This window comes from Bufo bufo, chromosome 4 (assembly GCF_905171765.1).
Source record: "Bufo bufo chromosome 4, aBufBuf1.1, whole genome shotgun sequence".
In the NCBI taxonomy this organism is placed as follows: Eukaryota; Metazoa; Chordata; class Amphibia; order Anura; family Bufonidae; genus Bufo; species Bufo bufo.
In genome coordinates, this window is record NC_053392.1 from 60,939,435 (window position 1) to 60,963,041 (window position 23,607).

The 23,607-nt window shown below is 46.9% G+C and overlaps 1 protein-coding gene across 2 annotated transcripts in view; it reads right to left on the minus strand.

The window, feature by feature from the left end:
* The window catches only part of E2F6 (E2F transcription factor 6), a 63,448-nt gene that overhangs the window by 10,954 nt on the left and 28,887 nt on the right, over positions 1-23,607 (minus strand). Inside the window, exon 7 of one of the 2 annotated variants that reach the window (XM_040427323.1) lies at positions 4,284-4,479. The exons of the other annotated variant lie outside the window; for it this stretch is intronic. Within the exon in view, the coding sequence (XP_040283257.1) occupies positions 4,457-4,479 (23 nt within the window). The 3' untranslated portion in view covers positions 4,284-4,456. The remainder of the gene's footprint in view (positions 1-4,283; positions 4,480-23,607) is intronic. 2 annotated transcript variants of the gene reach the window in all.

Consider the following 23,607-nt stretch of genomic DNA (forward strand, 5'->3'; position numbering starts at 1 on the left):
TTTAAACCTATCAACTACAGGCAGGTTGTTTCGGCAACTAGGCCAATCATGGTTTCAGAGTGGCATGATGGCAGACTTGCCCCAGTTTATGTGCAGCCCGGAGTTACGGACACAGGGAGTACAGGTATCGGAACAAGGTGCCTGCTCAAATCATTGAGCAGGCACCTTGGTACAATGCCCAGGGGACGACCCCCCACCCCCGTGTCGGCGATCGCAGCAAACCGCGGGTCAATTCAGACCTGCTGTTTGCTGCGTTTCCGGGTTATTCGGGCCCCTGGTGACCCGATAACCCAGAATAGGACGGTGATCGGTGGTGTGCTAAAACACCAATCACTGTTCTGCGATTCTGAGAGGTAGCGGTCACACCACCTCAGGATCGCTTCTGATTGGTCGGCTGGGCAGGGCGGCAGTTTTGAATTGCCGGAGCTCCTCTCCCAGCTCATACAGGTCTGTGGGGCGGGAGAGAGAGGAGCTCGGCTGGATTGTAAGTTTTTTGTGCCATCAGGCACACATCGGAGTATTTTGGAGAGGTAGATTAGGCAGGGATAGTGAGGGAGAGTTAGCAAAAGAATTTTATTGCAGTTTAGCACCCGGATCGGGTGCCTGGGGTCCACAGCACTCAGCTATGTGAGCCTAGACACCCCCCCCTCATTTATTTTGGGGCGCAAGTTTTTTTTTGCATGCGCTGACTGTGGCCGGCACTCTTAGCGTCCGGCCACTGTTAGCGCATCGCCCACCCCACTGCTGATCAGCTTCGTACCACTGATCAGCGCGTTAGAATTTTTTTTTTCTTCTTAGGTTTAGGGCAAAGTCACACACACACACACACACACACACACCTATGGCTAGCCAGACGTTCTCGGCCGAGAAGGCATACGCCCAGCTTGCCTCCGAATCCAAGAGTCCCAGTGAGGACGAGGATGACCCCACTTTCCGGTTATCATCCGCATCCTCCTCATCATCTAGCGATTATGAGCCCCCAAGGCGGCAGAGACCCTGTGGCCCACCCTAGTACGAGCAGGTCTGGGGCTCGTACTAGTTTTCCGGCCCACCAGATAAGTCCACCTGAGCCCCCTACCGGTAAACTTGTCTGGTATACCCCAGAGCGTTTTGAGCCCGTGATTCCTGATTTTGTAGGCCAACCAGGAATCCAGATTTCCACAGTGGGCTTCACTGAATACGACTACTTTAGTCTTTTTTTCAGTGACCACTTTGTGAATCAGATGGTGGAGCAAACGAACGTGTACGCCCAACATTTCGTTGCTCAGCACCCGGGCTCCTTTTTGGCTAGGGCCGGTGGCTGGACTCCGGTCAGTGCAGCCGAGATGAGGACGTTTTGGGGCCCCGTGCTGCACATGGGCCTAGTCAAAAAACCCAGTGTCAGGCATTACTGGAGTGGGGACGTCCTCTACCAGACCTCACTTTACAGTACGGCCATGACACGTACCCGGTTTGAGGCCATCCGGAAATGCCTGCATGATGCAGATAATGCAGCATGTCGCGCCCCCCCCCCCCCCCCCCCCCCACACACACACACGAGGTGATCCTGCCTATGACTGTCTGTACAAAAATCAGGCCGGTCATCGATCAGTTTGGGGCCAAATTTTTGGAGGCCTATGTACCTGGAAGGGAGGTCGCGGTTGATGAGTCTATCATTGCGTTCAAGGGGAGACTCATTTTCCGCCAGTATGTTCCCTCTAAGCGGGCGAGGTATGGCGTGAAGCTGTACAAACATTGTGAGAGTACCTCAGGGTACACTTACAAGTTTCGTGTGTACGAGGGGCGAGATTCCCGTATTCAACCCCCAGAATGTCCCCCCACTCTGAGTGTTAGCGAGAAACTTGTGTGGGACCTTATGCACCCACTGCTAGATAAGGGTTACCACCTGTACGTGGATAACTTTTATACTAGCATCCCCTTGTTCCAGTCCCTCGCCGCCAGATCCATGTCCGCTTGTGGGACCGCGTGAAAAAAATAAAATAATAATCAACGCGGCCTCCCTACCCATCCCCCTACAGGTACCTATCCCCAGGGGTGAGACCCGTGCCCTTCCCAGTAGAAACCTGTTGCTGGTCAGATATAAGGACAAGAGGGATTTGTCCTTGCACTGTCCACAATTCATTGTAACGGCATCACCCCTGTCCCTGTGCGAGGTACCGCGGCAACGGTCCTCAAGCCCGATTGTATCGTCGACTACAATCAGTATATGGGAGGAGTTGATCTCTCTGATCAAGTCCTCAAGCCATATAACGCCATGCGCAAAACCCAGGCATGGTACAAAAAAAGTTGCGGTCTACTTGGTACATGTTGCCTTGTACAACTCTTGTGCTGTCCCGGAGCACTGGCAGCACAGGGAAATTCCTGCAGTTCTATGAGGCAGTCCTCAAGGCCCTGATCTTTTCTGACCGGGAAAGAGCAGGCCGGAGTACCTCGGGAACTGGAGGCGCCCGGATCGTCCCTGGCCAACACTTTCCAGGCGTGGTCCCCCATACTGGAAAGAAGGGATGAACCCAAAAAGGTGCAGAGTGTGTCACAAGAGGGGGATACGGAAGGACACCACTCAGTGTGACACGTGCCCTGATCATCCGGGCCTCTGCATTATTGGTTGCTTCAGAGAGTATCACACTTCCATGGAGTACTAAATTTATAATCCCCTTCCCCAATTTTAATTCCATTTAGTCACTGACAATCAAAACAAAACAAAAAAAACAAAAAACACTATGGTTCTCAGACTTTAGACACTAAAACAAAAATCTATATTTTTTTAAATATTATTTTGTAAAACTAAAATAAATAAAAAAGTAGACATATTAGGTATCGCCGCGTCCGTAAGAATCTGCTTTATAAAAATACCCCCAAGACCTAACCCCTCAGATGAACACAAAAAAAAGTGCCAAAACAGCTATTTATTGGCAAATTTTCCATTTCAAACCATTTTTTCCAGTAACAAAGCAAGGGTTAACAGCCAAACAAAACTTAATATTTATTACCCTGATTCCGCAGTTTACAGAAACAACTCATATGTGCTCGTAAACTGCTGTATGACCAAACGGCAGGGCGCAGAAGGAAAGGAACGCCGTATGGTTTCTGGAAGGCAGATTTTGCTGGACTGGTTTATTTACACCATGTCCCATTTGAAGAACCCCTGATGCACCCCTAGAGTAGAAACTCCATAAAAGTGACCCCATCTAAGAAACTACACCCCTCAATGTATTCAAAACTGATTTTACAAACTTTATTAACCCTTTAGGTGTTTCAACAGTTTATGGCAAATGGAGATGAAATTTCTGAATTTCTACTTTTGGTAACCTCGTCTCACAAAAATGTAATAAAGCAACCAAAAATCATATGTACCCTACAAATAGTCCCAACAAAACTGCCACCTTATCCCGTAGTTTCCAAAATGGGGTCACTTTTATGGAGTTTCTACTCTAGGGTTGCATCAGGGGGGCTTCAAATGGGACATGGTGTAAATAAACCAGTCCAGCAAAATCTGCCTTGCAAAAACCACACGGCGCTCCTTTCACTCTACACCCTACTGTGTGCCCATACAGTAGTTTACGGCCACATATGGGGTGTTTATGCAAACTACAGAATCAGGGCAATAAATATTAAGTTTTGTTTGGCTGTTAACCCTTGCTTTGTTACTGGGGAAAAAAAAAAAAAAAAAAGAAGATTAAAATGGAAAATTTGCCAAAAAAATAAAAATAAGTGAAATGTTATCTCCATTTGCCATTAACTCTTGTGGAACACCTAAAGGGTTAACGACGTTTGTAAAATCAGTTCTGAATAACTTGAGGGTGGTTTCTATTATGTAAGCTTCAGACCTGAACTGGTCCTTAAGTGGGTTTTTGAAAATTTCAAGATTTGCTTCTAAACTTCTAAGCCTTGTAACATCCCCAAAAAATAAAATGTAATTCCCAAAATGATCCAAACATGAAGTAGACATATGGGGAATGTAAAGTAACAATTATGTAAAGTAACAACTATTTTTGTAGGTATTACTATGTATTATAGAAGTAGAGAAATTGAAACTTGGAATTTTTTCTGTTATTTTGTCCTATTAGTTGTTTGCTTTACAATTAACCAATTTAAAAGAAGGTCAAAGTTGTTGGCATGTTCTACAAATTACATGATGCAAATCCTCAAACAATCCATGTTAATTCCAGGATGTGAGGCAAAAAAAAAAAAAAAACTAAGTCAAGGGGGGTGAATACTTTTGCTTAGCACTGTATACATTACAGAGTGTTGGCAAAACATACAAAAGTTATTTACGCATGTACCTGGGTATTTTTCATCCTTGATTCTTTTTATAAACCGGGGGTGTCTTCGCTTCGTGTCGGACCATTTTTTTAATGATGGCCAGACGGCCGTGTTTGAGACCCGTTTTGCGCCAGATCTCAAAAAGGTCAGCTCCCGCACAATCTGCTGCTTCTCGGCGTGGGACCGGGTGCGGTCATATCTCCGCCCCAACATCCGCTGCAAGAGAAAAATGCAAGCATATAATCCCAATTTTTAACAATAATAGTATTGAAAATAATTTACTCAAGTAAACTGCAAAAAGTATTTAAAGTCTTTGAAGTGGAAATATTAGATTTAGGCCGCCTGCACACGGGCGTGTTTTTTCACATCTACGGACCATACAAACACGTCCTGCCGTGGACAATTGCACGGCGTCATTGGTTGCTATGACGACGTGCCCTTCCGGCCACCACCACTGTACTGTGATACACTTGTATGATCTATACAAGTGTATTAATGTACAGCGGTGGCGGCAAGAAGCGCACGGCATCATAGCGAGTTAGCAACCAATGACGCCGTGCGCTCGTCCACTCTGCCGGACAGCAGCCCGGGTTTTTATGGTCCGTAGTTGTGAAAAAAACACGTGTGTGTGTGTGTGTGTGTATGTATGATTTCCATACAAATATGCTACTAACATAGTGGGTGTGATGTCACAGGAATACTTAGTGCAAAAATCACTAATATCTAGTGAGACCTTATAAAATATGAAGTTTTGTGCACTTAAGAAAAATTTGAATCGCAGAAGGTCGCACTCTTTATGCATATAATGCGATTGTTCAGACATGCAGGTGAAATGTAACCAAATACACTACTTTAATGTAAGATTACTTACAGTCACCAGGAGTTCTTCCTCTTAGTCGCTGAACTTGGTTCCAACCATCGCATCCATGTCATTTCTAGTCGGTGTAAACCAGTTGCTGTAGGCCACGCCTTCCTATCGCATGTGCTCTTGCGATTAATACTTTGCCGAAATTTCGCATATAAAAAATAATGTTTGTAGATCACAGATTCGCTTAATACTTCTGGTATGTCAGTGTCCATGTTGTGGGACTATGTGTGCACATCTAGTAAGTATTTTGTGGCTGCAAATATGACCTGGAGGTTTTTCAGGTTCGCCTGCCGTTAAAATTAATGGGTGCCAGGAGATGTTCGTCCATCACTATCCACTCAGCCTGGCCCAGTTGCCCTCACTGACTTTCAAGCGATTGAAATTGAGCTTAAGAGTTACCTGCAGGCACTGGATGTAGAAGGAGAAGCTGGCACACTGGTGTGGTGGAGGCTGCACCAGGCTAATTTTCCCAGGGTGGAAAGCCTAGCCAAGAAATACCTTTGCATTCCTGCCACAGTGCCCCCTCAGAAAGGGCATTCAGCACCAGTGGCAACATAGTAACATGCCACCGATCTGCACTGAAGCCGGAGACTGTGGACAAACTTGTGTTCCTGGCTAAAAACTTGTCTGATGTGCAAGAAGTTTAAAAGAGAACCTGTCACCAGGATTTTGTGCATAGAGCTGGGGACATGGGCTGCTAGATGGCCACTAGCACATCTGCAATACCCGGTCCCCACAGCTCTCTGCGCTTTTATTGTGTTAAAATACTTCAATTACTCTTACCGGTAATAGGTTTTCCATGAGCCCATGACAGCACCTGTGAGAGATCCTCCCCCTTCCGGACAGGAAACAGGAACTTCCCAGATCTTTAAATTGGTCCCATGCCTTCCACCTTCAGTATTTGACAAGATTCCTGGGACCAGCAATGCACCTATATATAGTGAAAACTAAAAACATAGGCGAGAAAACATAACAGAAAAAAACTCTGCGCCAAATATATGCCAGGCATATCTCCTCTTTGGCACCATACTAAAGAATAGATTCCTCTTTTTTCATCATTCTTATATATACACTGCGTGCAGAATTATTAGGCAAATGAGTATTTTGACCACATCATCCTCTTTATGCATGTTGTCTTACTCCAAGCTGTATAGGCTCGAAAGCCTACTACCAATTAAGCATATTAGGTGATGTGCATCTCTGTAATGAGAAGGGGTGTGGTCTAATGACATCAACACCCTATATTAGGTGTGCATAATTATTAGGCAAATTCCTTTCCTTTGGCAAAATGGGTCAAAAGAAGGACTTGACAGGCTCAGAAAAGTCAAAAATAGTGAGATATCTTGCAGAGGGATGCAGCACTCTTAAAATTGCAAAGCTTCTGAAGCGTGATCATCGAACAATCAAGCGTTTCATTCAAAATAGTCAACAGGGTCGCAAGAAGCGTGTGGAAAAACCAAGGCGCAAAATAACTGCCCATGAACTGAGAAAAGTCAAGCGTGCAGCTGCCAAGATGCCACCAGTTTGGCCATATTTCAGAGCTGCAACATCACTGGAGTGCCCAAAAGCACAAGGTGTGCAATACTCAGAGACATGGCCAAGGTAAGAAAGGCCGAAAGACGACCACCACTGAACAAGACATACAAGCTGAAACGTCAAGACTGGGCCAAGAAATATCTCAAGACTGATTTTTCTAAGGTTTTATGAACTGATGAAATGAGAGTGAGTCTTGATGGGCCAGATGGATGGGCACGTGGCTGGATTGGTAAAGGGCAGAGAGCTCCAGTCCGACTCAGACGCCAGCAAGGTGGAGGTGGAGTACTGGTTTGGGCTGGTATCATCAAAGATGAGCTTGTGGGGCCTTTTCGGGTTGAGGATGGAGTCAAGCTCAACTCCCAGTCCTACTGCCAGTTTCTGGAAGACACCTTCTTCAAGCAGTGGTACAGAAAGAAGTCTGCATCCTTCAAGAAAAACATGATTTTCATGCACGACAATGCTCCATCACACGCGTCCAAGTACTCCACAGCGTGGCTGGCAAGAAAGGGTATAAAAGAAGAAAATCTAATGACATGGCCTCCTTGTTCACCTGATCTGAACCCCATTGAGAACCTGTGGTCCATCATCAAATGTGAGATTTACAAGGAGGGAAAACAGTACACCTCTCTGAACAGTGTCTTGGAAGCTGTGGTTGCTGCTGCACGCAATGTTGATGGTGAACAGATCAAAACACTGACAGAATCCATGGATGGCAGGCTTTTGAGTGTCCTTGCAAAGAAAGGTGGCTATATTGGTCACTGATTTGTTTTTGTTTTGTTTTTGAATGTCAGAAATGTATATTTGTGAATGTTGAGATGTTATATTGGTTTCACTGGTAAAAATAAATAATTGAAATGGGTAAATATTAGTTTTTTGTTAAGTTGCCTAATAATTATGCACAGTAATAGTCACCTGCACACACAGATATCCCCCTAAAATAGCTAAAACTAAAAAACAAACTAAAAACTACTTCCAAAAATATTCAGCTTTGATATTAATGAGTTTTTTGGGTTCATTGAGAACATGGTTGTTGTTCAATAATAAAATTAATCCTCAAAAATACAACTTGCCTAATAATTCTGCACTCCCTGTGTGTATATATATATATATATATAAAAATAATAAAAATTTTATATTTATTTAGGGAGGGAATTATGTAGGTGCTGTCATGGGCTCATGGAAAACATATTACCGGTAAGAGTAATTGAAGTATTTCCATTACGCCCCATGACAGCACCTGTGAGAGACTAGATAACTATTAGGGAGGGACTACAGCCTGCAGCACCTTTCTCCCAAAAGACATATCCTGCACAGATGAAAGGTCCAACCTGTAGTGCTTGTAAAACGTAGAGGGGGAACTCCACGTTGCAGCCCTACAGATTTGTTCGATGGTAGCGCACCCTTTTTCTGCCCAGGAAGAGGCTACTTCCCTGGTGGAATGGGCTGAAAAATCTGAAGGGACCTGACAATCTGATAGTGAATATGCCAAACCTATCACTCTCTTGATCCATCTGGCTAAAGGTACGGCTTGTAACTTTTGAACCCCTGTTCTGACCTGAAACTGAACAAAGAGCTGCAGGGTTTTTCTAAAGCCCTTCGTAGACTCTAAATATGCACAGACACACCTTCTAACATCTAAAGTATGAAAGAATCTTTCTCCTTCATTCTTTGGGTCCTGACAAAAGGAAGGGAGAACTATTTCCTGAGACTTATGGAATACCGACACTACTTTGGGCAGGAATGCAGGATCCGGTTTCAAAAACAATCCTATCCTCCAGAATCTGAGTATATGGTGGGGAAGAGGACAAAGCGGACAGCTCTCCTACTCGTCTGGCAGATGTAATAGCCACTAAAAATACGGTCTTATAGGACAACATCTTTAAGGGGATGTCTTCCAGAGGCTCAAACGGAGCCTTGGTTAGAGCAGAAAGAACCAGGTTAAGGTCCCATGGGGCTGACTTAGATTTAACTATAGGACATAGTCTAGAGGATCCCTTAATGAACCTTTTGACCCAAGGATGAGTAGCCAATTGAAAGTCAAACAGGACACTCAGTGCCGAGACCTGTACCTTGAGAGTGCTGGGTTTAAGCTTTTTGTTAAGGCCTTCCTGTAAAAAGTTCAAAATTAACGGGATGTTGGGTGAGTTCAAGTCTAAGCCTGGACCTGCAAACCGAAGGAAGGTTTTCCATACCCTCAGATAGATTTCGGAGGTGACTTTTTTCCTACTAGCTAGGAGAGTCCCGATGACTTGTTCTGATAGGCCTCTAGACCTGAAGAATGTCCTCTCAAAATCCAAGCTGTCAGGTGGAGGTTCTTGACTTCCGGATGATGTAGAGGGCCCTGATATAATAGGTCCCGTCTTTCTGGAAGCACCCAGGGATCCGCTATTGATAGTCTCCTCAACCAAGCAAACCAGACTCTTCTTGGCCAGAATGGTGCTATTAGTATCACTGTCGCCTGTTCCCCCCCTGATCTTCTGGATCACTCTGGGCAATAGGCTGATGGGAGGGAAAGCATAGACTAGGCCCTTCCCCCATGTCTGTGAGAGCGCATCTGTGCCTATCGACTGATCCTCCCTGCTGAGAGAAAAGAACTTTCTCGCTGGTATCATTGGGGGACACAGGACCGTGGGTATAGCTTGCTGCTGCCACTAGGAGGCGACACTAGGCTGAAAAGTGATAACTCCTCCCCTGCAGGCTATACCCCCTCCAGCCTGGAGAGAGCATATCAGTTTTTAGCTTAGTGTCGTAGGAGGCAGACCTCCCTGCTTAGCAGGGTGGCCTTTTTTTATTTTCTTCATTTTGTTATTTTTCACAGATTTCATGGATGGGGCACAGGCACGCTTGCGTCCCTGTCTCCCTGGGAGGCTGGCCGGTGTTGCTTGTTCCACCGCCTTGCCTCCCCCAAGAAGGCAAAGTGGACCAGGGCAGCCTCGCTCCCCTGCTTCCCGCCAGCAAGAGGGCCACCTCCTCTCCAGCCCTTGTCTGCCCGGACCCCTGTCGCCTGGTGCCAGCGGTCGTGGGGTGGCCCTGCTGGACAAGACTAAGGGTGAAGACCACAGATGAAGACAGGTGAGTATTACTGTCCCTCCCTGTCCCCCTCACACCATGGCCCTTTATTAACCACCTCAGCCCCCAGTGCTTAAACACCCTGAAAGACCAGGCCACTTTTTACACTTCTGACCTACACTACTTTCACCGTTTATTGCTCGGTCATGCAACTTACCACCCAAATGAATTTTACCTCCTTTTCTTCTCACTAATAGAGCTTTCATTTGGTGGTATTTCATTGCTGCTGACATTTTTACTTTTTTTGTTATTAATCGAAATTTAACGATTTTTTTGCAAAAAAATGACATTTTTCACTTTCAGTTGTAAAATTTTGCAAAAAAAAACGACATCCATATAGAAATTTTGCTCTAAATTTATAGTTCTACATGTCTTTGATAAAAAAAAAATGTTTGGGTAGAAAAAAAATGGTTTGGGTAAAAGTTATAGCGTTTACAAACTATGGTACAAAAATGTGAATTTCCGCTTTTTGAAGCAGCTCTGACTTTCTGAGCACCTGTCATGTTTCCTGAGGTTCTACAATGCCCAGACAGTACAAACACCCCACAAATGACCCCATTTCTGAAAGTACACACCCTAAGGTATTCGCTGATGGGCATAGTGAGTTCATAGAACTTTTTATTTTTTGTCACAAGTTAGCGGAAAATGATGATTTTTTTTTTATTTATTTTTTTTTCTTACAAAGTCTCATATTCCACTAACTTGTGACAAAAAATAAAAACTTCCATGAACTCACTATGCCCATCAGCGAATACCTTGGGGTCTCTTCTTTCCAAAATGGGGTCACTTGTGGGGTAGTTATACTGCCCTGGCATTCTAGGGGCCCAAATGTGTGGTAAGGAGTTTGAAATCAAATTCTGTAAAAAATGACCTGTGAAATCCGAAAGGTGCTCTTTGGAATATGGGCCCCTTTGCCCACCTAGGCTGCAAAAAAGTGTCACACATCTGGTATTGCCGTACTCAGGAGAAGTTGAGGAATGTGTTTTGGGGTGTCTTTTTACATATACCCATGCTGGGTGAGATAAATATCTTGGTCAAATGACAACTTTGTATAAAAAAATGGGAAAAGTTGTCTTTTGCCAAGATATTTCTCTCACCCAGCATGGGTATATATAAAATGACACCCCAAAACACATTCCCCACCTTCTCCTGAGTACGGAGATACCAGATGTGTGACACTTTTTTGCAGCCTAGGTGGGCAAAGGGGCCCATATTCCAAAGAGCACCTTTCGGATTTCACTCGTCATTTTTTACTGAATTTGATTTCAAACTCCTTACCACACATTTGGGCCCCTAGAATGCCAGGGCAGTATAACTACCCCACAAGTGACCCCATTTTGGAAAGAAGACACCCCAAGGTATTCCGTGAGGGGCATGGCGAGTTCCTAGAATTTTTTATTTTTTGTCACAAGTTAGTGGAAAATGATGATTTTTTTTTTTTTTTTTTTTTTCATACAAAGTCTCATATTCCACTAACTTGTGACAAAAAATAAAAACTTCCATGAACTCACTATGCCCATCAGCGAATACCTTGGGGTCTCTTCTTTCCAAAATGGGGTCACTTGTGGGGTAGTTATACTGCCCTGGCATTTTAGGGGCCCAAATGTGTGGTAAGGAGTTTGAAATCAAATTCTGTAAAAATTGACCTGTGAAATCCGAAAGGTGCTCTTTGGAATATGGGCCCCTTTGCCCACCTAGGCTGCAAAAAAGTGTCACACATCTGGTATCTCTGTATTCAGGAGAAGTTGAGGAATGTGTTTTGGGGTGTCTTTTTACATATACCCATGCTGGGTGAGATAAATATCTTGGTCAAATGCCAACTTTGTATAAAAAAATGGGAAAAGTTGTCGTTTGCCAAGATATTTCTCTCACCCAGCATGGGTATATGTAAAATGACACCCCAAAACACATTCCCCACCTTCTCCTGAGTACGGCAATACCAGATGTGTGACACTTTTTTGCAGCCTAGGTGGGCAAAGGGGCCCATATTCCAAAGAGCACCTTTCGGATTTCACAGGTCATTTTTTACAGAATTTGATTTCAAACTCCTTACCACACATTTGGGCCCCTAGAATGCCAGGGCAGTATAACTACCCCACAAGTGACCCCATTTTGGAAAGAAGAGACCCCAAGGTATTCGCTGATGGGCATAGTGAGTTCATGGAAGTTTTTATTTTTTGTCACAAGTTAGTGGAATATGAGACTTTAAATGAAAAAAAAAAAAAAAAAAAAATCAGCATTTTCCACTAACTTGTGACAAAAAATAAAAAATTCTAGGAACTCGCCATGCCCCTCACGGAATACCTTGGGGTGTCTTCTTTCCAAAATGGGGTCACTTGTGGGGTAGTTATACTGCCCTGGCATTTTCCAGGGGCCCTAATGTGTGGTAAGTAGGTAAATGACCTGTGAAATCCGAAAGGTGCTCTTTGGAATATGGGCCCCTTTGCCCACCTAGGCTGCAAAAAAGTGTCACACATGTGGTATCGCCGTATTCAGGAGAAGTTGGGGAATGTGTTTTGGGGTGTCATTTTACATATACCCTTGCTGGGTGAGAGAAATATCTTGGCAAAAGACAACTTTTCCCATTTTTTTATACAAAGTTGGCATTTGACCAAGATATTTCTCTCACCCAGCATGGGTATATGTAAAATGACACCCCAAAACACATTCCCCAACTTCTCCTGTGTACGGCGATACCATATGTGTGACACTTTTTTGCAGCCTAGATGCGCAAAGGTGCCCAAATTCCTTTTAGGAGGGCATTTTTAGACATTTGGATACCAGACTTCTTCTCACGCTTTGGGGCCCCTAGAATGCCAGGGCAGTATAAATACCCCACATGTGACCCCATTTTGGAAAGAAGACACCCCAAGGTATTCAATGAGGGGCATGGCGAGTTCATAGAAATTTTTTTTTTTTGGCACAAGTTAGCGGAAATTGATATTTTTTATTTTTTTCTCACAAAGTCTCCCGTTCCGCTAACTTGGGACAAAAATTTCAATCTTTCATGGACTCAATATGCCCCTCACGGAATACCTGGGGGTGTCTTCTTTCCGAAATGGGGTCACATGTGGGGTATTTATACTGCCCTGGCATTCTAGGGGCCCTAAAGCGTGAGAAGAAGTCTGGAATATACATGTCTAAAAAATTTTACGCATTTGGATTCCGTGAGGGGTATGGTGAGTTCATGTGAGATTTTATTTTTTGACACAAGTTAGTGGAATATGAGACTTTGTAAGAAAAATAAATAAAAATTCCGCTAACTTGGGCCAAAAAAATGTCTGAATGGAGCCTTACAGAGGGTGATCAATGACAGGGGGGTGATCAATGACAGGGGGGGTGATCAATGACAGGGGGGGTGATCAATGACAGGGGGGTGATCAGGGAGTCTATATGGGGTGATAACCACAGTCATTGATCACGCCCGTGTAAGGCTTCATTCAGACGTCCGTATGCGTTTTGCGGATCCGATCCATCTATCAGTGCATCCGTAAAAATCATGCGGACATCTGAATGGAGCTTTACAGGGGGGTGATCAATGACAGGGGTGTAATCAATGACAGGGGGGTGATCAGGGAGTCTATATGGGGTGATCACCACAGTCATTGATCACGCCCCTGTAAGGCTTCATTCAGACGTCCGGATGCGTTTTGCGGATCCGATCCATCTATCAGTGCATCCGTAAAAATCATGCGGACATCTGAATGGAGCTTTACAGGGGGGTGATCAATGACAGGGGTGTAATCAATGACAGGGGGGTGATCAGGGAGTCTATATGGGGTAATAACCACAGTCATTGATCACGCCCCTGTAAGGCTTCATTCAGACGTCCGGATGCGTTTTGCGGATCGGATCCATCTATCAGTGCATCCGTAAAAATCATGCGGACATCTGAATGGAGCTTTACAGGGGGGTGATCAGGGAGTCTATATGGGGTGATCACCACAGTCATTGATCATGCCCCTGTAAAGCTTCATTCAGACGTCCGGATGCGTTTTGCGGATCGGATCCATCTATCAGTGCATCCGTAAAAATCATGCGGACATCTGAATGGAGCTTTACAGGGGGGTGATCAGGGAGTCTATATGGGGTGATCACCACAGTCATTGATCATGCCCCTGTAAAGCTTCATTCAGACGTCCGGATGCGTTTTGCGGATCGGATCCATCTATCAGTGCATCCGTAAAAATCATGCGGACATCTGAATGGAGCTTTACAGGGGGGTGATCAGGGAGTCTATATGGGGTGATCACCACAGTCATTGATCATGCCCCTGTAAAGCTTCATTCAGACGTCCGGATGCGTTTTGCGGATCGGATCCATCTATCAGTGCATCCGTAAAAATCATGCGGACATCTGAATGGAGCTTTACAGGGGGGTGATCAGGGAGTCTATATGGGGTGATCACCACAGTCATTGATCATGCCCCTGTAAAGCTTCATTCAGACGTCCGGATGCGTTTTGCGGATCGGATCCATCTATCAGTGCATCCGTAAAAATCATGCGGACATCTGAATGGAGCTTTACAGGGGGGTGATCAGGGAGTCTATATGGGGTGATCACCACAGTCATTGATCATGCCCCTGTAAAGCTTCATTCAGACGTCCGGATGCGTTTTGCTGATCGGATCCATCTATCAGTGGATCCGTAAAAATCATGCGGACGTCTGAATGGAGCTTTACAGGGGGGTAATCAATGACAGGGGTGTAATCAATGACAGGGGGGTGATCAGGGAGTCTATATGGGGTGATAACCACAGTCATTGATCACGCCCCTGTAAGGCTTCATTCAGACGTCCGGATGCGTTTTGCGGATCCGATCCATCTATCAGTGGATCCGTAAAAATCATGCGGACGTCTGAATGGAGCTTTACAGGGGGTTGATCAATGACAGGGGGGTAATCAATGACAGGGGGGTGATCAGGGAGTCTATATGGGGTGATCAGGGGTGATCAAGGGTGAATAAGGGGTTAATAAGTGACGGGGGGGGGGGTGTAGTGTAGTGTAGTGGTGCTTGGTGGGACTTTACTGAGCTACCTGTGTCCTCTGGTGGTCGATCCAAACAAAGGGGACCACCAGAGGACCAGGTAGCAGGTATATTAGACGCTGTTATCAAAACAGCGTCTAATATACCTGTTAGGGTTAAAAAAAAACACATCTCCAGCCTGCCAGCGAACGATCGCCGCTGGCAGGCTGGAGATCAACTCTCTTACCTTCCGTTCCTGTGAGCGCGCGCGCCTGTGTGCGCGCGTTCACAGGAAATCTCGCGTCTCGCGAGATGACGCGTATATGCGTCCAGGCGGAATGAATCAACCACCTCCAGGACGCGTCTGTGCGTACAGCGGTCCGGAGGTGGTTAAGGAGGCTGTGAATCCTCCACCAGTCGCCGCATATCACCTCATTGAGGTAATGAAGGGGTTAATCCCATAACCCGGCGGCAGCATTTTAGATTCTCCCTCTACACCCCTCCGTTCTAACGTGGCTTATATCGGGCAGGGGGCACTCAGAAACTGGCGCCGCTGCGCTCCAGTCGTGCCCCTTGTTCTCAGACCGACCGTGCGGGCTCCCCGGCCGGTCAAACACCATAGTCGCCTGTTAGTGACGCTCCGGATCCGGCGGACCTGGTTTGCGGCGGGCGGAGATTCCAGTCGGCCGGGCACCACAAATCTAGGCCCCGGCTTCATTCGGGCCTTCCGGTTTCTTCCGGCCACGCTGTTTTCTTCTCCTGGCCCACGGGGCGGGCTTCCGCGGCCAGTGGGCATAGGCGGCTTCATTCTTGCACCGATCCAGGTACCGTTGTTTCGGCTGGCGGTGCGTTTCGGTCGGCCTGCATTAAACTTTAGTTCCCGGCTTTGCAGCCTTCTAGGCCGCAACTTCCACCCTGAAGTATGGAGAGGCGGGTCCATTTTCTGGCGCGATTTCTCCTCTGGAGCCAGCTGGCTCCGCCCCGGTCCTTGGACAGTTTAACCCTGCCTAATCCAGTGACCAGATTACCCTTACCCTGGGTCTCTATCTGCAGGCACGATGTGCCTTAATATTGCAGTATGCAGTTTTTCCTGCCCCTTGTCCATTTGAGGTTAGGTCCTCACCCGGTTAAATAATAATAATAAAAAAAATAAAATAAAAAAAAAAAAAAGTGTGTGTGTATATACATATATATATATATATATATATATATATATATATATTTGTTTTTTTGGGGTTTTTAAATAAAGAAGTGCGCCCATACAGGCCTGCCCTCCTCACGGTGTCCGTCCCGGATAGTGGAGGGTTTCTCACAGTTCCCATTCCGCCCTCCGGGGCCGTTTGGTTGATAATGCTCCAACTGCGCAAAATCCAGTGGAGTACATCTGAAGGATTCCCAATCCTCCTTACGGGCAGTTTGATTGATGGTGCTCCACCTGGGCAAAGCCAGTGGAGTACATCTGAAGGGTTCCCAATCCGCCCTCCGGGGCCGTTTGGGTGAGAAGAATCCAGTGGAGTACATCTGAGGATTCCCATTCCGCCCTCTGGGCCATTTGGTTGATAATGCTCCAACTGCGTAAATCCAGTGGAGTACATCCGAAGGATCCCCAATCCGCCCACTGAGGCCGGTTGGTTGATAATGCTCCAACTGCGCAAATCCAGTGGAGTACATCTGCAGGTTTCCCCATCCGCCCTCCGGGCCGTTTGGTTGATAATACTCCAACTGCATATTTCCGGTGGAGTACATCCGAAGGATCCCCATTCTACCCGCTGAAACCGTTTGGTTGATAATGCTCCATTTACGTAAATCCAGTGGGGTTCATCTGAAGGATCCCAATCTGCCCTCTGAGGCCGGTTGGTTGATAATGCTACAACTGCACAAATATCCAACTGCGCAAATCCAGTTGAGGACAACTGAAACTTCCCATCCACCCTTCGGGGGCGTCTGTTTGATGTTTCTCCTCCTGCGCAACACAGCGGAGGACCTCTGGAAGTTCCCAATCCACCCTCCTGGGTAGTTTAGTTAATAGAGCACCGTCTGCGCAATCCGGTCAGCAGACCTTTAGTTCCATTCCACCTACGGGTAGTTTGGTCCTCATGTCAACACCGCCACAGCCTGCAACAATCATGGGCTAGAGGCTGAGAGGTGGAACTGCGCACGAGCGGGCCGAAGCAGGACAGTTATTCGGACTCTGACATGAATCCGGATCATTTTTCCAAGATTACGTCCGTGCTAGCCGGTTTTTGGTGTATGCATTAAGTGCTTAATTGGGTATTACCTCCTTCCTGAGGTGGACCGACCGCACTAGCATTGGTCTCCATGCCAGCCATAGGTGCCCCTCGTTCTGTGAGTGGCGGAATTGAAGTTCCACTGGGCTCAGTATCGTCAGCATACATTAACCTTTGTATAGGTGGCATTATGGCATGCTCACTGCTGTCGCAGTTTTACGTACGCATTACCCCCTTACTGGGCTGGGATAATGGCACTTCCCACAGAGTACAGAACTCGTCATATGCAAGTTCCTGCTACGTGCGTTACCCCCTTCGAGGTGTGATGTATTTGCACTGCCTCGGGTTACAGTACTTACTGGATATGTTACTCCCGACCATAGGTAAAGTGTTTGCACTGCCACTGGGCGCAGTGCTTACCGTAGGTTTTTTCCCCCTGCATTGAGTGGGTAGTTACACTTCCGTAGATTGCGGTTCTGACTATCGCGCTACCCCCTTCCCTAACCGGGGGTTTGCGCTGCCATTGGTTGCTATTCCATCTCTCATTGCCATCACATACTTCCTATGGCATTACCCGCTACAAACAATCGATTAACGGGGGAATCGCTATGCATCTTTGCATGCGGTTTTTCGACTACGCCACGTCTCTAGATGACTTGGCTGCCTTCACAGGTGGTCCTTGGCAACAGTCGGTACCGCTGGTGCCTGATATTCTCCATCTAGTGGATACCGGCACTGGATACTAGGGATACTCCCATATTGTATCCCTCTTTTCTTCATGCACTTATTGGAGACACAAAAATGTCGGCCTTTGTGCTCTCAGGGGAGTCATCCAGCCTTATGTGTCCTAGAGACCCCCCATCCCCATGAGCCTCCACCGTTCAGGTCAGTCACACAAGATCCAGCAAGCAGAATATTCCACTGACTCCGGATGCTTCATCCACCACTCATCCTTGTCTAGGTGAGGGTGTTATGCTGACACTCCGCAGTGACTACTACAAGTCTTCTCCTTTGCAGGGTAGTCTTCACGCTAGGGCTAGATGCTCCTAATCGCTGTAGCGGGACAGCCCCCTCAGGTAGGGGTTCTACCCTGGTACTAATTTGACAGTTGCTTCTGTTCAGCGCCGTTTTCAGGTGGAGGGTTTAAGGTTAGCTCTACTAACTGGGCCAGCTTGATACCAGGACTTCTACTGGATGTCCTCAGACCTTCCCCTCATGTCCACGCTGGCGGAGCATGCGGTAGCCCCTACCGCACGAGGGGTCTTTGAGTCACTATTACATGCTAAGGTTCCTACTGCATAGTTCTTACGTCAGGCAACGGATTCCTTTAACACGATAATTCAGTGACCTCTACGGTGTGGCCTATTCCTCAGCTGGAGTATGGCGTGAGCATTACTCTTGGGGCTTGTATGGCCTCCCTTCAGGCGGAGTATCGCATTACCACTAGATTCTGTAGAGCGCCAGTCTCACATGGGAATGGGTTTTTAGTTCTGGCCTCTTTCTGGTTTACTTCCAATAAGGGTCCGTGGCTCTGACAACTGTTGTCCTTCTGTCGTCGGCTCGGGCGTGGCGATGGTGTAGTTACCATGGCTGATCAGCACCTACCTTTGAGTGTGTTCTGCTGGGTAGTTCAGTCCCTACGGCACTCGTCAACACTAGATTGCCGTTCGAAGCGGGGCTTGGATTCTAGTAGTCATACCGTAACGCCATTGGTGCTACCTCTCTTCAGATATCAGTAATGTCTACGTCACCGCAAGCCAATGGTGGTTGTTCTTTCACTGCTCATTCCAGGGGTGGACTGAGAGCCTTCCCAAGACGGATAGAGCGGGTGCCTGTTACGACGTTCCCCGCTAGTAGGGGTTTTGTCCCTGGAATGGATCACACATTTTTCTTTTCCGATCACTCCTCGAGTTGGATAACTGATCTCCTTATCCTTCTGTCTAGCTGACCAGTAGCCATGGGTTGTACGGCTCTGGAAGCCCATCGCTATTTTGGATGCGTTGGACGTTGTAATCAAACTTCACCAGGCAAGAGTATTTCTCTCATCTTTGTTCCACTCATCTGCCCTTCCAGACAGCGTTGCCGCTTGGTTAAAATATGGTCAATGACGGGGCTTCCCATGACAGGTGGTGCTCACATTGGCCTTACTCTACCTTTTTCGAGTGGTGTTGATGCTTTGGCCGGCAGTGGGGCACGCCTGGCTCAGGCGTTTGTTTCTTAGTGATTCTCGGGCAGCCTCTCTCACTAGAAATCTCTACATAAGCCTCTACGGCTATAAGGGCATCGGTCTACCAATATTCTGCTCCCTAAGGGGCGTTCTCTTGACCAGAGGTGAATCCTGCGGACTTGGCCTTTTAGTTCTACTTCCACAGCTGCGCCCAGGAGCCAGCTATTTCGTGGCGTTAATTTTTAATTTTTTTCTCAGAGGTTGGTAGGCCTTCTGGTACGTACTTTTTTTCTTTAAGTATGAACATAGGGCAGTGTTCTCGCCAGGATCCTCTTTTTTCGCAGAAGGTGGTTGTCTTTCCACGCCTCACAGACATGGGCGTCTTTCTCCCTCGCATTACACAGACCGAGCTCTCCATCAGCCATGTGATTTGGCTTCTGAGTTTGCTTGTCCTTGACTAGCGCTGACAGCCGTACGGACTTCTGCCAATTTTTATCCTGGGGTCGTTGTTAAGGCTGACGGTCTCCAAAGGATGTTTTCCAGTTAGATCCGTTATACAGTTGCTCAGGCATTCCGCCCTCCGGGTAAGGCAACGCCCAGCTGAGTCTTGGCCCACCCGACCAGCGGTTGGTGCTTCTCGGGTCCATCTCCTTCATGCAGTAGCTTCCCAGTGTGGAAGGCAATGTCTTGATATTCTGGGCACACGTTCGTCAAGTCTTACCGGGTGCCTTCCTAGGCACCGGCAGATACCGTTCCAGGCAGCAAAGTCTGCAGGCGGCAGCGAGTTACGCATCCTCTAAGGCGTTTTACTCCATGGGCATGTGATTTTTTTTCCCTCCCCGTGGACTGCTTTAGGACGTCCCACGGTCCTGTGTCCCCCAATGATACCAGCGAGAAAACGAGATTTTTGTGAAACTCACCTGTAAAATCTCTTTCTCGCGGGGTTCATTGGGGGACACAGCTCCCACCCAGTAATTTCTGTTTGCCGTGATTGTTGGCGGTTGTGGAGCCAGTATGGCCCCAGTTCTGGTTTGATCCGACTGGCGTTGGTCAGTTGTTGGTTGTTTACCGTATGGTTATTTTCTCCTACTCCTATTGCTTGGGCACAAACTGATATGCTCTCTCCAGGCTGGAGGGGGTATAGCCTGCAGGGGAGGAGTTATCACTTTTCAGCCTAGTGTCGCCTCCTAGTGGCAGCAGCAAGCTATACCCACGGTCCTGTGTCCCCCAATGAACCCCGCGAGAAAGAGATTTTACAGGTGAGTTTCACAAAAATCTCGTTTTTCGCACTTTTTGTTTTCCACCGAGGCGAATAGATCTATCGTAGGGGATCCCCATAGGGCCTGTATTTGGTGAAACACTTCCTGATTCAGACACCAATTCGCCTGACTGAATCTGTGTCTGCTGAGAAAGTCCACCTGGTGATTCTCTGAGCCTTTCAAGTGAACCGCTGAGAGAGAAAGAGCTTTCCCCTGTATTAAGAAAATCCTGGATGCCAGCTCCATTAGTTGATAGGATCTTGTCCCCCCCTTGTTTGTTTATATAAGCCACCACCGAGGAGTTGTCTGATAGGATCCTGACATGTTTTTGAGACAAAAAAGGGAGACTTTCCTCTAGTGCGCACAGGACTGCTCTTAACTCCCTGGCATTTTGGGACTGAGCACTCTGGTCTCTTGACCAAGGACCTTGGAAAAACCCCAAAACTGAATGGGCCCCCCATCCCCAAGGGCTTGCGTCGGTGGTTATTATCAAGGGGTCGTGTCTCACCCACTCTACCCCCTGACCGAGGTTCGAAGCCTTTAGCCACCAAGCTAGGGACCGGGTTACTGACCCCGGGACCACAATCTTGTGATCCAGGGATAGCGACCTCCCGTCCCATTTGGACAAAATGAGCCATTGCAGTATTCTGGACCTGAATTGGGCCCACCTCACAGCCGGAGTACAAGCAGTCATCAGACCCAGAATAGACATAGCTTTCCTTAAGGAGACTTCCTTGGTTTTGCTGAAAGACCTGATCTTCTGCTGAATCCCCTCCTTCTTGTCTGCCGGAAGATAAGATTTCTGAGTCTGAGAGTCTAATAGGATGCCTAGAAAAACGCATTTGGATGTTGGAATCAGGGATGATTTGTCCCAATTTATTAACCAGCCCAGGCTCATCAGGATCCCCAGGACCTTCTGTATCTGAGATTTCAACTGCTCTGGGGACTGCCCTACCAAGAGAAGGTCGTCCAGGTATGAGACTATAATGATGTCCGACCTCCTTACTTCTGCCATTACCTCCGCCATCAGCTTTGTAAAGAGTTTGGCGCCTGTGATACCCCAAAAGGAAGTGCTCTGAACTGCAAATGGACGATTGATTCCCCCATCTTCACTGCCACCCTCCGGTATCTTTGGGACAAAGGATGGATGGGCACGTGATAGTAGGCATCTTTTATGTCTATTGAGGCCATCACGCAGTTGGGGAACAGATGGAGGACCGTGGAGGAGATGGATTCCATCCTGAATTTCTGGTAGGACAGATACTGGTTGAGACCCTTCAGATTTATAATCAGTCTGAACGTACCGTTGGGCTTGGGGACCAGAAATAGGGTTGAATAAAAACCCTCTCCTTGTTTGTCCTTTGGGACTGGAACAAGGACTGCCTTTTCCAGGAGGTTGTTTATTTCCTCTGAAAGTGCCACCTGTTTTAGAGAATTTTGGTTTAATGAAGTAATTTTGAATGTCCTGGGTGGTAGTCTCTTGAAGTCTAGGCGATAGCCTTCCTTTATAATATCCTTTACCCAGGCGCTTGCGGTAATATTTCGCCAGGCTGGAAAAGCCGGAATTAGTACTTACCGGTAATTCATTTTCCATGAGATCACCACGACGGCCATACAAGGAGATTGACCCCTGACCTCTGTAGGGGCAGGAAGCAGAGAAAGGTTTAAATGTTCCCCTCCCACCACCAAACACCAGTGCTTCCAAAATATCAGAGTAAAGGGTGGTGGCTACACACGTGAAAAAATAAATAAACAGGAGAAGATATTTCATCATATCAACCCCCGGGTAACAATAGGGAGGGAAATCCGGGCCGTCGTGGTGATCTCATGGAAAATGAATTACCGGTAAGTACTAATTCCGGCTTTCCATATCATCACCACGACGGCCATACAAGGAGGTATATCAAATATGAATCTATGGGTGGGACACAGACTGAAGAACCCCCTGTCCGAAGGCCATGTCAGTCTTTTTAAAAAGATCCAACCTATAATGTTTGGCAAAAGTATGGATACTGGACCAAGTGGCTGCTCTACAGATCTCCTCTAGGGAGACACCCGCTCTTTCTGCCTGAGAAGAAGACATTGCCCTGGTAGAGTGGGCTTTGATATCGCCAGGGCAAGAAAGATTCTGTAGGGAATAACAGGAGGTGATGGTAGCTTTGATCCATCTAGCAATGGAGGACTTGGAAACTTTCTGACCCTTGTTTCTTCCTCCAAACTGAACAAAGAGGCAATCTGACTTCCTAAAGTCTTTAGTGGTCTCTAAATAATCCAGTACTGCCCGTCTGACATCAAGTGAATGAAGGGTAGATTCCCAATCGTTAGATGGGTTATTAAACAAGGAAGGGAGGGTGATCTCCTGGTCCTTATGAAATTTCGAGACCACCTTTGGTAGAAAACACGGGTCAAGTTTTAGGACTATCCTGTCATCCAGGACCTGTAGGTAAGGCTCTCTAATTGAAAGGGCCTGTAGTTCAATTATTCTCCTGGCTGAGGTGATGGCAACCAGGAATGCAGTCTTGTAGGATCTGTGTTTCAAAGAACAGTCACTCAGAGGTTCAAATGGAGGATGCGATAGCCCCCTAAGGACGATATCTAGATCCCAGGAAGGTACATGAGACTTTAGGGTCGGACGTAGCCTTGTTGTTGCCTTCATGAAGCGTTTTATCCACCTATGGCCTGCCAGCTCGGTGTCGTAAAAGCAACTAAGGGCTGATACTTGTACCCTGAGTGTGGATGGTCTTAATCCCATCTCGAAACCTCTTTGTAGGAAATCCAGAATCATCTGGATGTTTGGGGATGAGGTATTCGGTGAAGGCAAACCTGACCATGAGCAGAAACGCTTCCAGATCTTTAGGTAAATTGAAAAGGTCACCTTCTTTTTGGAAGCCTTTAGAGTTGAAATTACCGCCTCTGATAGACCCTGACGCTTTAGGATCTGGGTCTCAGGATCCAGGCTGCTAAGTTGAGGAAGTCCGGGTCCGGGTGTAGGATCGGACCCTGATGAAGGATGTCTCGTCTTTTTGGTAGAATCCAAGGACCTTCGCTGGCAAGGTTCCACAGGATTGGGAACCAGTTCCTCTTTGGCCAGTAGGGTGTCACCAGAATGACTGAAGTACCGTCCTGTATGATCTTCTGTACCACCCTCGGTATTAATGGAAGAGGAGGGAAAGCGTAATGGAGACCTCGGTTCCATCTGAGAGAGAAAGCGTCCAGGAAACTCGGGCTGTCTCTGGGATGTAGGGAACAGAA